Source organism: Centropristis striata, chromosome 14, assembly GCF_030273125.1.
Source record: "Centropristis striata isolate RG_2023a ecotype Rhode Island chromosome 14, C.striata_1.0, whole genome shotgun sequence".
Taxonomy (NCBI): Eukaryota; Metazoa; Chordata; class Actinopteri; order Perciformes; family Serranidae; genus Centropristis; species Centropristis striata.
This window is the reverse complement of record NC_081530.1, coordinates 22,289,103-22,302,289: the sequence shown is the minus strand read 5'-3', so window position 1 is coordinate 22,302,289 and position 13,187 is coordinate 22,289,103. Positions and strand designations below refer to the sequence as shown.

At 38.4% G+C, this 13,187-nt stretch overlaps 1 protein-coding gene across 1 annotated transcript; it reads left to right on the top strand.

Annotated features, from left to right (window-relative positions):
- Positions 1-1,155: 1,155 nt before the first annotated feature.
- Positions 1,156-11,002, top strand: LOC131985469 (homocysteine-responsive endoplasmic reticulum-resident ubiquitin-like domain member 2 protein). The gene is made up of 9 exons (XM_059350597.1): positions 1,156-1,222; positions 2,419-2,770; positions 4,049-4,126; positions 5,057-5,170; positions 5,344-5,474; positions 6,408-6,521; positions 6,627-6,914; positions 7,108-7,222; positions 9,974-11,002. Exons 2-9 carry the CDS (start codon positions 2,624-2,626, stop codon positions 10,139-10,141), a joined length of 1,155 nt encoding a protein of 384 aa, XP_059206580.1. The 5' UTR covers positions 1,156-1,222; positions 2,419-2,623; the 3' UTR covers positions 10,142-11,002.
- Positions 11,003-13,187: the final 2,185 nt, after the last annotated feature.

The following is a 13,187-nucleotide window of genomic DNA, read 5'->3' as shown; positions in this document are numbered from 1 at the left end:
CTAATCAAGTTCTCATTTGGTCAGTGATTCGATCTTAATATAGGCCAGTTGATTAATATGCTTGTATTTTATTGTTTGCAATCTTTGTCCTGATTAAAGGTAATAATAATGAGAATGGATTTAGGAAAAGTTTCTATTAATTTAATTTATTCATTTTTATTCAATCAATTTAATCATGGCCATAGACTGTAAATAGTGGTGGGATGTTTCCATGTACATTCACACAAGCACTGCAGTACAAAATTGTACTGCAGTGCTTGTTTTATTTGATACTTTTTTGACAATTTAATTTCTTTAAAAAAAAAGAAAACTAAAAATGTCGTTTCAATTTCAACTATCAGAGAAAAAGCAGGATCGAGAACAATGTGAAAATGTGAATAACCTGTTGATCTTAAGGAATCAAGACTCCAAAGTCGGCAAAGCCTTCAGTTTTGAAAATTGAATCAGACTGTGACCTTAAAATAGAAAGTCTAATTGAATTGCGGATTTAGAAGAACATGACACCCCGAATATATAAAAAGATATCTTAATGGATTTCATCATCATGCCTCTGTTGTAACTCACAAGTCTATATATATATATATATATATATATATATATATGTATAAACAAGATCATGTGATTTTACTCTTTACTCTTTAAGATAATGGCCTATGTCAAGTGTGTGACATAAGCAGATTTATTATGCCTAAGTCAAAATAAAATGTGACATAGGCAATTTTATGAACATGCCTTTGTGACTTAAGCAAGATATGGTAACACTTTATTTTGAACCATATCTTGCTTTAGTCACAAAGGCATGTTCAAAAAATTGCATTTATTTCTCTTAAGTTACATAATTTACACACAGTGTTATTACTATGCCAATAGCCATCCTTTGTTACATCTTTTTTGAGTGAAATGATCAATACATTTCATACTATGATACACTTTTGATTAAGTTTTTTGTATTTCTTGCAAAACTCGAAAAAATTAGTTATGAGAGAGACGATTATTTTAACAGGGTGACGATATAAAATATATTTTATGGTTACTGTCCACACTGGATTTTATCATGTCTGTGTTGTAACTCACATGTCTACCAGCGGGTGGCGGTAATGTACCATAAACATTGAATGTCAACAACATTATGAAAACCAACGAAGAAGACACACACCCAGGTTCAGTCAGGGTTGGAGTTACAAGTAGGCTGTGTATATTTCGGTCACTGGGAGTAAACAAGGTAGGCAAACAAGACGTGTTACTTCTCTGTCTGAGACGAACACCTTCATAAAACTGTATCGTTTTGATTTGGCTAGCTAAGTTTGCTAGTTAACAACTTTTTCCGGTTTTGTTGATTGACATTAGTAGCAGAAAACCCACTGAGGCTAACGTTAGCTTAGCCAGTTAAAAACCCCTAACCAGCGCTAACGGTAGCCTATGACAAACATTATTTTCTATTATTCTTCTCAAACAAGGCGTTACACATCTATAAAACCGTACGAGCTTGTTATAACAGTGTAACGCTAGTTGTCATTAAGCGTTTTTGTTTTAAAATGTGTCTAGGAGTAACTGTATGTATCTCATAACGTTCACATGTAACGGTTAATCTTTTGTAAGATATTATTGTAACGGATAAGTGTTGACAGTTTTCTGTTTTACTGTAGCGCAATTTACTGTGATATCGACACACTGTTAAAATAATCGCCTAAGTCATTTTTTGTCAAAATTGTTTTTTTTTGCCTAAATCATCTCCTCATGACGCCGGCCACCTATGGTAAAATCGCCTACATCCTCAGTTGATCTGATCATGTGATTTTACCCCTTTAAGATCATCACTTCTTTGACAATTTGCCACATTCATAGGCATCAGATAAGAACCCAGCAAAGAAGAGCTAGAGGGAGATTGTTTAGTTATCAGTTTAGTTTATCAGTGTTTTATTGTTGACACTAATATTGGTAACACTTTACTCTAAGGTGTCTACATAAGAGTGACATGAGCGTGTCATAAACATGACATGCGATGTGTCATGAACAATAATGACACTTTGAAGTAACATTAATGCTCATGATACTTGTCATGTCATGTTTCTGACAGGCTTGTGTGACTCTTATGTAGACACCTTCAAAATAAAGTGTTACCATATCTTGCTTAAGTCACAAAGGCATGTGCAAAAAATTGCCTAAGTCATTTATTTCTCTTAAGTTACATAATTTACACACAGTGTTATCACTATGCCAATAGCCATCCTTTGTTACATCCTTTTTGAGTGAAATGATCAATAAATGTCATATGTTACACTTTTGGTAAAGTTTTTTGTGTTTCCTGCAAAACTTGAAAAAAAATGAGTTTAGGCGATTATTTTTACAGGGTGATGATATGCCCAACAAATATGTTATGGGATCATGCTCACTTCTTGTTTTCCTTTCTCTCCCCAGGTTCCAGCTGTGTGCCGTCTGTACTAAATCACAGGAAACACCTAGCAGCTGCAGATTAGGAACACCAGACAATAACATTAAAGCTTCACTCCGATGTCAGGAAGAAACTCTAACAAACAATTAGGGGGACTGTAGCCAGTACCCCCTGACGAGGCAGTGCATATCTTTGTTTTTGATTTCTACTGGAGACAAATGGTTTTGAGACATGGATCAAGGTGTTGTGGACAGTCCTGTTATCCTGGTTATCAGGGCACCAAACCAGAAGTACGATGACCAGACCATAAACTGCTGCCAGAACTGGACTGTGGAGAAACTCAAAGCACATCTGTCAGATGTATACCCAAGCAAACCAGTGAGTATTTTGCTCCAGGCTACTAAAAGCCATTGAGATGAGGTTATGAGCGATATATTACTGCCACTCTTCATACTTTTTTGCTTCTCTGGTCAATCCTACTTTCCTCTGTCATCCAAGTCAGCTGATTCTATTTGTTGAATAACAAGAAAGAGTTATATAATGTAGATTTTTTTGGGCCTGTTTTTAGGCATTTTGACAGCATAGTGTAGCAAGAAACGTGACGTGAGAGAGAAGCCGGTGACATAAATATGAAAAAATAAAGATGTTCCAATCTCGATTACAACCGTTTAACATCATTACCTGGTATGGTAGACCCCCTGTCTAGTGATGGCATGCATGGTATAAGTAGAATTTAAACCCAAGAAGTGATTTGGGTAAAGTAACAGACATTGTTACCTTTTATTGAATTTTATATTTCATTTCTGTTCAAAAACAGTGTAGAAGAAATGGATTTGGCTGATATTGTAGAATTTAACTGTATTTAACTCCAGAATTTGCACAGCCAACATTTTCAGATTGCTGTTTGAATTCTTCTTCACTTCCTCTTTTATTCGAATGACCGTTGAATTATAATTAAACTGTCACAGACCCTTAGCCTTGATCTATCCTCTGAATTGAAGGATGTTATGTTTCCAGAGTCACAGTAGCTCAAAGAGCCTGAATCTGTTGATTTGACGTCACAATGAAAGGAAAGCATTTAGATTCCTGCTGTATTGTGCTTCTAATCTGACTTTGCTCCCTCTCCTTTCTGATGCAATCATTGTAAACACACAGGAAAAAACTGCTCCACAGCTTTACAAGGGCGCAATCTTTGTAAGGGCTGCACTTTTGTTAGTGTAATTTAGCGGGCATTAACTGTGGCAGATTTACCAATGAGGTATCTTGAACCCAGACCAAATGGTTTTCCAAATCGGCCAAGATTTGAAATTGGCTATTTAAATTCCTGAATGGTTGCACAGTGAATGTAGGCTTTATTAGGACACACTCTGACCTTGTTGCGCTGCCAGGTTAATCCACTGTTTAAACTACTTATTCTCGATTGAGGTTACTATAATCTCATCCTCATTACTCAGTCACTCAAAAGCCCTGCCTTTTGATGTTGTGGTCTACATTTTTGAGTTTGCCATTTCCCTGTTTCTTGTTGAAATATTGCCAATATTTACTAGAAATGTTTTAGAAATTGAACAAAATTAAATGAATTTATTCTGTTTGTACATTTTTGGTAATATGTATTATCTCCTATGACCCCATATCCTTGTAATTTTGGATTTCCAGAGCTCCAAGGACCAGAGGCTGGTATATTCTGGGAAGTTGCTTTTGGATCACTTTACCTTAAAAGATGTGCTCAGAAGGGTAGGTTCTCTCTCTGGTGGATTTCGAATTCATTAGAGTGATTAGTAGTTTAATAATTTTATTGTCAACAAGAATATCCCATAGTTTCTTTAAAATTCAATGCAAAACTGCAACACAGACTGTGAGCCCGGTTTATCCCCCAACATCACTGGCTGACCTCAGGAATGCTCTTGGCTGAATGGCTCTGCAGCATTGTTGTGACAAGCATTCCCAGAAGGGTGGAGTCTGTCATATAGGGATGTACTTTATCATATTAGTACATATTAGTACAATATTCCCACATGTTGATGTAATGATATCATACAATTGAAAAACAAATTGCTACACCTCCACCGGTTTAAAGTCAGTTATTGTCCTGAGTTTATGTAAGGGTGAAATGGAGGAAGATCCTGGAGTGGGTCTATTCAGAGGTTCAGTTTCAGGAGAGCAGATGTGGAACAGACAATATTATCCGCAAAATATGCCACAAAACTGGTTTTCGCAGTACATGTATACTAGGCATTATGGTACGGACATGTAAGAACTCACTTCAAAATAAAAGCAACTGTGCTATAAGTGCAGCTGTCTATAATAATATTATTATTATTATTATTATTATTATGGTCTTTGTATTTAACGGAAGTTATTATCAAGTATGATGAGCAATATTCACTATTAAAGTCCTGTATTGTGTCAGGTTTTCCTGTAATTTGGTATATTTAAAAAAATCATATGCATATTTTATTAGACTCATCAATAGAGCATTGACCAGTAGGACAGTTATAATACCATTATAAATGTTATTTTTAACTTGAGTCCCTAAAGATTTTATATATCTGTTCTGAATTCCTTAAATGATGCATTGTACATCCATAAAGTTCAGAAGTTGATCTTGTTCTCCTTTGAACATGCAGTATTAGGTTTAATAATGAGCTGTATTTGCTTCTACAGCAGGATGAGTACCATATGCTCCATCTGGTGTGCGCATCAAGAACCCCTCCCAGCTCCCCGAAGCTGCCCCGCAGCCGCAGTAACAAGCCTCAGGAGGACTCGGCCGGTCCCACAGTGGGTTGGCCATGCACCTTTTACACCTTTCCATTCATTTCATCATCAGTTAATTTTCTTTCATCATCCAGCTCACTGCTGTAATCTACATCTCCCAGTAGACTGAAATTAATGTCACTTGCTTTTTTCTTTCAAGATGAACTGTTGACCTGGAACTTCTTTTTTTATCACAGCCACTTCAAAACTCCACTAGTCCTTCCACTGGTCAACAGACGGCATCATCAACAGGAGAGAGCAGTAATGGGCTCAGACAGCGAGCTGGACCCTTCCCCTACCACCAGATGTATCCACAATTTATGCACAGGTAAGCTTTAGGACTGATGAAACTTTAATAACTGCTGTCGTGCAGAGTTGGAGGCTATTTTAGTTAGGCTATTTAAGCTGACTCACTGCAGCAACTAAAGATTTTTTGAAGAGGAAGAAAAAATAAACCTGTAAGGGGATAATAGTAATAGTACCACAGGAGTAAGAACGAGAAGTCAAGAAGCAATCACTTTTACCGGTTTGTAAAGCTAACAATTCTGTATCCCATGTTTGAAAATGGCTACTGAGCTGCGATCAGCTTTAAATCATAAGTTTGCCATTGACTGTTTAAAAGAAGTGGGTGTAGCCACAGTGAGATCAGTCATTGCTTCAGGACTACTGTTTTCAAGCCTTGGCATTTTGGCTGTTCACTGTGATACTTATTGTGATGCTGTATCTTTTAGTACAACTGGACACTGAACAAAATAATTTTAGGTAACCAAAATGTTACATGTAACCTTTATGAACTGAAAACACTGCGAAATGTTCAGAGCTCTAAGACAAAAACAGAGATAACACTCTAAACAAGTTCACGGTTATTTAAATGTATACAGGTTGCCAATCACCAAATAGCCACGCCCTAAATGCCTAATTTCCTAAACTTGTTAGGAAAATGTTTACTGAGGTAATAAATCAAGTGAGAAGTAGGGGCATTTTCTCTTAGATTTCTATACAATGAGTCTTTTTTCTCCACTCCAGTGGACACTGCTGGCCATGAGAAAAAAAAATGCAGCTTTAAGACACCTCTGCATTAGCTTCACTTTTCAGATACAGAGGTTGGTGCGGTGCAAAATTAGAGTTTCTGTATGTCTCAGCTTCTTTGACACTTGTGGTTCATGTTAAGTAACTTTTTGGCCTGTTTCTCGGTTATTAAATTATCTTGGCTGTGTGTTGCAGTTAAAGTGTTTTTGTAACGTATTGTCTCCATTTCCAGCTGGAACCAGTACCCCCCACAGTCAACTCCTCCCACAAACATGCCTGCCTATTACAACCCCATGACACTAATGTGGTGGCAGCAGTTGTACGCCCGGCAGTACTACATGCATTAGTAAGTCCCGCCATGTTTTTGAATGTTTACAGAGCCTCTATCCAAACACAAATAAAGGTGTTAACATAAACCGACTGTGCTCTGATCCTCTCTGTGCCTCTGCAGTCAGTTACTGGCTGCCTCCTCTCAGAACCTCAGGCCAGACCAGCCCTCCATTCACTTGAACCAGCCCGACCCACTGAGCCAGCGACCTCAGGCGGATCGCCGTGGTAACCCAGAAGTCCAGATGAATGCCCAGGGAGGGGAGATCCTGAACGAGGAGGATCTGAACCGGGATTGGCTGGACTGGGTGTACACATTTTCCCGGGCTGCGATCCTTCTCAGTATAGTCTATTTCTACTCGTCCTTCAGCCGGTTCGTCATGGTGATGATGGCCATGCTGGTGCTGTACCTGTGAGTGCTCTTTAATTCTGCTGCTGTGTACAGATTTTTTAAAAATTATTATCATAAATCATTCTCTCCTTCTCCCATAATGATGGAGATTCTTGTCTGACTGTGACTATACAAAAACATTCTGTAAAACAAGTAAAGTAAATTGGTATTTTTTGCAGAAAATAATAGAAATCATGCATCACCCACCCTACAGGCATCAGGCCGGCTGGTTTCCCTTCAACCTGGAGAATGAACTCCAGCTTCCTGGAGACAGAGCCAACCAGGACGATATGGAGGCAGAGCTACAAAACCACGACTTACAGGAAATGGTAAGTGTCTCTTATCCGTCTCAGCTCTATAAAGAAATATTACCCAGGGCTGATGGGGTTTTTCTGCTGTAACGAAGATTGTATCTGCAGTGCAAGTCGTTCTAAAGTAGCGGTTTCCAGATATTTACAGGATTTTAACAGAATCTAATTCCAAACACAATAAAACGAGAAAAATCCTCCTCATATTTGTTCCAGAAGCAAATGAGATGCATTGTATAGCTGAGTAAAAGTGACAAGTAGGGCTAAAATATCATCCACTATTAAGCTACGAGCTTCTCAAGGCCAAGATTGTACCATTGTTAATTTAATAGCTAAGTGTTATAGAATTTTTAAGACATTTTAAAGATTGCATCATAGGCAATGAGAGGCTGCTTTTTAATTTTTTTTTAATTTAATAGCCTCAAAGATTAATTGATTCTCTGAAAAGTCACACGAATCAATTGCTATATGCAGCTGAAGCTATATTTTAGGTAGAGATGGAAGAATATTGTACTCGAGTAAAAAAACTAAAATGTCAGTTAAAATATACTCGTAATAAACTTAACTGCCATACAATTTTAAAATGGAAATAAAAAAAATTTTTACAACAAAAATAAATTGCATTAGATGTCAACATTCACACTAGTGGAACAACACAAACCAACATGACCACTTATGTGTATGACCACAGTTTTTATAACTGCTTCACATCTGTGTGGCATGGAGTCAACCAACTTGTGGCACCTTTCAGCTGTTATTCCACTCCAAGATTCTTGAACAACATCCCACAATTAATTTACATTTCTTGGTTTTGCTTCAGAAACAGCATTTTTGATGTCAGCCCACAAGTTCTCAATTGGATTAAGGTCCGGGGATTGGGCTGGCCACTCCATAACATCAATGTTGTTGGTTTGGAACAAAGATTTTGCTGGTTTACTGGTGTGTTTTTGCGGTCATTGTCTTGTTGAAACACCTATTTCAAGGGCATGTCCTCTTCAGCATAAGGCAACATGACCTCTTCAAGCAGGCCCAACAGCATAGTAGGAGAAACATGCCCATATCATGATGCTTGCACCACCATGCTTCAGTGCCTTCACTGTACTGTGGCTTGAATTCAGAGTTTGGGGGTCGTCTCACAAACTGGACCCAAAAAGAACAACTTTACTCTCATCAGTCCACAAAATGTTCCTCCATTTCTCTTTAGGCCAGTTGATGTGTCAAAACTGATTAAATGTCACACTGCTATATTTTTGAACACACCCCTTTCAACTAATTGCCCAATTGCACAGCCTTAAAGGAACACTCCACCGTTTTTTCATATTAAAACATGTTATTCGGGTAAGTAAGACGAGTTGATACAGACCTCTTGCGTCTCAATGCGTGCACTCAATCGCCCTGGTGCGCGGAGCTACTTGGCTAGCACTTAGCTTAGCCCCGTTCATTCATTAGGATCCACACAGATGGACAGTTAGAAGCGACCAAACTCCTCCACGTTTTCCCTATTTAAATACAGCTACACGAGTAGTTAAACGACCAAGTATGGCGACACAAAATAAAACGTGGCGCTTTTCGAAGCGGATAAAAAGGATAACTATAATGTATGGCGGAATAGCACTTGGGAGCACTTCGACTCGGCGCAGTAATATCATCACTCCTGACGGAAGTGAGAGGGAGCTGAAGTGATGATATTACTGCGCCGAGTCGAAGTTATCCTTTTTATCCGCTCGGAAAGCGCCACGTTTTATTTTGTGTCGCCATACTTGGTCGTTTAACTACTCGTGTAGCTGTATTTAAATAGGGAAAACGTGGAGGAGTTTGGTCGCTGCTGAATGCTGGGTCTTGTTGGTTTTCTGAGAATCTACTGCACCTACTGGTACCTTGTTTGCCATGTAGCAATAAAAAATATACTAAAAACCTGGATTAATCTGGTTGGTCACATTGGACTGCTATTATGTTGAACGCTACTGTAAAACATTCAGGTCAGTAGCTCTCCAGGAGCAAGGTTGGACAGATGTACATGATAAAAAAGTAAAATTTCTATTTAAAAAAAAAGGACACGAAACAGACTTTTGTTACAGCAACAACACATGTAATTTTTTACTTTCATCCCTGATTTTTTGTTCCATGGTAAATGGACAGTGACTCTTTTGCAATAGCTTATTTTCACATTCATCCTTCGTTCATTATCCTTAACCGAATATCCGCACTCGGGTTGCGGGGGGCTGGATCTGATCCCAGCTTTATTTTCACGTGATAAGGCTATATTAGGGGCTTCACGGTGGTGTAGTGGTTAGCACTTTTGCCTCACAGCGCTAACCACTCAGTCGCCGGTTCGGCTCTTCTGTGTGGAGTTTGCATGTTCTCCCTGTGTCAGCGTGGGTTCTCTCCAGATACTGCGGCTTCCTCCCACAGTCCAAAAACATGCACTTAGGTTTAATCAGTGACTCTAAATTGTCCATAGGTGTGAATGAGAACATGACTGTCTGTCTCTATGTGTCAGCCCTGTGATAGTCTGGTGACCTGTCCAGGGTCTACCCCGCCTATCGGCCAATGTCAGCTGGGATCGGCTCCAGCCCCCTGCGACCCGAGTGCAGATAATCGATTAGGAGAATGAATGAATGAATGAATGAATGAAGAGTAACTTTGCTTTAGGGATTTTTTGTTAAAGATTACATAGTGAATATCACATTTCCTCGTCAAATATGTACAATCTGGTGCGCTGCATGTGTTGGAGTGTTTCTCTCTCATAATTTTTTACTTCATCCTGTGTAGGAAGGAGTGCTGGATGACGGCTCTGACGATGATGGGGACAGTGGGGAGGAAGGAGTAGAGGATCCAAACAGCGGTCCCAACGCAGGCTTCCTGTCCTCCACGTGGTCGTTCATCATCACCTTCTTCATGTCACTGATCCCAGAGGGACCGCCAAACGCTGCTAACTGAACCACGAGCCGCCACAGCTCTCCACAAGGGCACATGCTTTTCTTTAAGAGGAGGAATCATACCTGCGTAGGGAAACTGTTTCTGTTGCAGTACAGTGTTCTAGTTTCCCGGTAGTGTACTTTACTACATATCTAAGACTTTGAGCCAAGACACAAATGACTGATTTAACCTGAAAAGGGTCACTTTTTTTTTCCATTGTCTGCAAAAAGACAAACGTTTTAAGCTGTCAGATGACATGAACATTAGTTTAACCTCTATATACAAGGATTGCTAGTGATGCCTTGTAAACATAGTCAAAATAATAATAGTGTCTGCCAATGCATTGTTTCTGCAATTAATTATATAGGGATCTGCAGGCACGTTTATAAAGAAAAATAATTACAGCACTTGTTGTGTTTAATAACCTGAATCTCTTTTTGTTTGCCAGAAACGGCAATATTTGTTGAAATAGTTTTGTTTGAATTGTAATGATTTTGTAATGGTGGTTGTATCTAAAAAAAAAAGCTATTTTATTTTGAAAGAGTGGTTTTGGCCTGAGAGTTGATAAAATGTGTATGAACACATTGTGTACTGTGTTGAAGTGTATCTCAAGAGTGATGATGGCTGCAAAAGTGTGATTTTTACTAAAAAAAGAACCAATATGACAGACTGAAAGAACTGAGTGAGATAGAAGAAGAAATTTTCCATTACGAGTGGAATATATAACCGAACGATCAAACAAGACACTACTGTTAAACAAAGCACTGCCACAGTTAAGAGTCGATGTAGGACAAAACTTACACCTCTCGAGTGTGTGAAAATGGCTGCTGCTGTTACCTTAACATGTTGTGTACCAGTAATAAAATGTTTATTAAACCTTCATTCATGATGTTGTAGTCATGTGCATTTAGGTGATAATACTGTGTTATTTTCTGCAGATCACTTAAGCCACTGGTTCCCTACCCCTGCACCCCAACCAGTTCTATTCACATTTTCAATACTTTTTCATTGTCTATGCAACATTTTACTATATTGTTGCAGCCTTTCTTATATCCCACTGACAGAAGCTAGACTTTTGGCTATTTCTACCATTCACCAGCTCTATACTAATTCGTTTATAGCTACTTCTTAAGCATTTGCACATTATTTTTAGCCAACAGCTTTCGAGCTTTCTCTACTCACTTGCTGTCTATTTTTCATGCAGTATCAAATTCACCAAGCAAGCACGAGGCTGAAGCCAGTGCTGCATCTAGATTAGAGCACATGCTGCTTAAAATAATAAGCAATCAAGCACATCAAACACATTAGCTAGGTATAATTATAACAGCCATAATCAACAGTGCTTAAGTAAAATAAACATTTAAGGACTTTTAGAGGTGGAAGCAGTGATTCTGATCCAATACATTTTGTAAAATTCAGCAAATATCTCCTTTTGGTCTGCCAGTCATCAGCCCTGGCACTTGCTTGTATAAGACAGCATTGTCAGCTCAGTGGTGTTGGTGGGTCAAAGGTCTGGACCCAGGCAACCCTTGCTCTGTAAATGGGAAGAAAACAAAGTGGCTCAGATCAATCACACAACACTATTCCAGCCAAACAGCAATAGAGCAGGGGAAACCATGAATGTATGAAGGGAGAGTAGCTGAAAAGAGAGTAAAGGCTAATACATACTCCGCAAGGACAGAGAATTTGTTCTCCCAGGGCTGCAAGAACAGGATGATGTCATTTTGTTCTTGCAGCCCTGGAGAGAGAACACATTTCTCTGTTTTTGACACATTATGTGGGCAGAACTTAGTTCTTGTGTGGTGTCCAAGAACTATTGTTTGATTGGTCGGAAATTTGTATCAGAAGGAGATGTGCGCTGCAGTGGGAGGGTCCTATGAGGGCTTCCCAGGAGTTCTGCACAGGAGTTTCTCGTGAAGTATGAATGTCCTGGTTAGAAAGAACTTTTTTCTTGTTCTTGCCACCTTGAGAACAAGAACAAATGTCTCTGTTCTCTGTGAAAAGAAGAGCACTGACAGCAAGGGGTGTTCGTTCATCAATCTTTTTCCAGAATCCCTGACTTCACCTTTAACATATACATTCATGGAAAAAATTATAACACTTCCCTTTTTCTTCAATTTCGTGTTCATTTTAATGCATGGTAAAACTAAAGGTACATATGTTTGGACAAATATAATGATAACAACTAGGACTGCAAGCAGTACTGAACGGGCCCTCGCAGTACACGCATGTCAGGGCATGCTGCCGTCGGGGTGTGTGTTACAGGGGCCAGTCTATACCACCCCTATGAATTTCATTGCCTTAAGTGTTATAGTGTGGCCACGGTACCAAATATGAAATTAGACTGCCACCACAGTGCCACCTAGGGGCCGATCAATAAAACCTTAAAGGGTTATCCTCAGGAGGGCATTGACAATAATTGTACCAAGTTTTGTATAATAATGCACAAACTATCCCTTTAATCCTCATACAGTGTCTGAAGGAGGACTCTTAACTGATATGTATAAGTTAGAAGAGGCAGGTAGCAATGGTGGAAAGTAACTATGTGCATTTACTCAAGTACTGGACTTAAAGTCCAATTTTGAGGTACTTTTATGTACATTTTATGTAACTTTATACTTCTACTCCAATAAATTTTGAGGCATATATTGTACTTTTTACTTCTCTACATTTAGTTGACAGCTTCAGTTACTTTTCAGGTCAAGATTTAAAATGAAAAACATGATACATTTAAAATGATTACCCATTTTTATAAATTAAACCACTTAAAAGTTTATTAGGTAGTTTAAATGAGCGGAGTGGAGTCATTTCACAGTGTGGTATTAGTACTTTTACTGAAGTAAAGGATGTGAATTTTTCCACCACTGTCCTTTTTACTTCTTTACTTTGTTTTAAAACTTTTTTTTTAACACATTTTTAAAAAACTTTTTTTTAACTTTAAAAAAAAAAAAATTTTAAACTTTTTTTTTAACTTTTCTTTTTTTCTTTTAATTATTTTATTATTTATTTATTTATTTTTTCTGCTCTTCTGCGCATGCGCGGCCCTTCTGGGCTTTCTGCGCAGAAG

Bases quoted from the DNA above. Each gene is read 5' to 3' on its own strand.
- LOC131985469 (XM_059350597.1), top strand. From the start codon at position 2,624: ATGGATCAAGGTGTTGTGGACAGTCCTGTTATCCTGGTTATCAGGGCA. The intron at 4,127-5,056 runs GTAGGTTCTCTC...TTGCTTCTACAG, and splicing joins TAAAAGATGTGCTCAGAAGG to CAGGATGAGTACCATATGCT. The intron at 6,522-6,626 runs GTAAGTCCCGCC...GTGCCTCTGCAG, and splicing joins CGGCAGTACTACATGCATTA to TCAGTTACTGGCTGCCTCCT.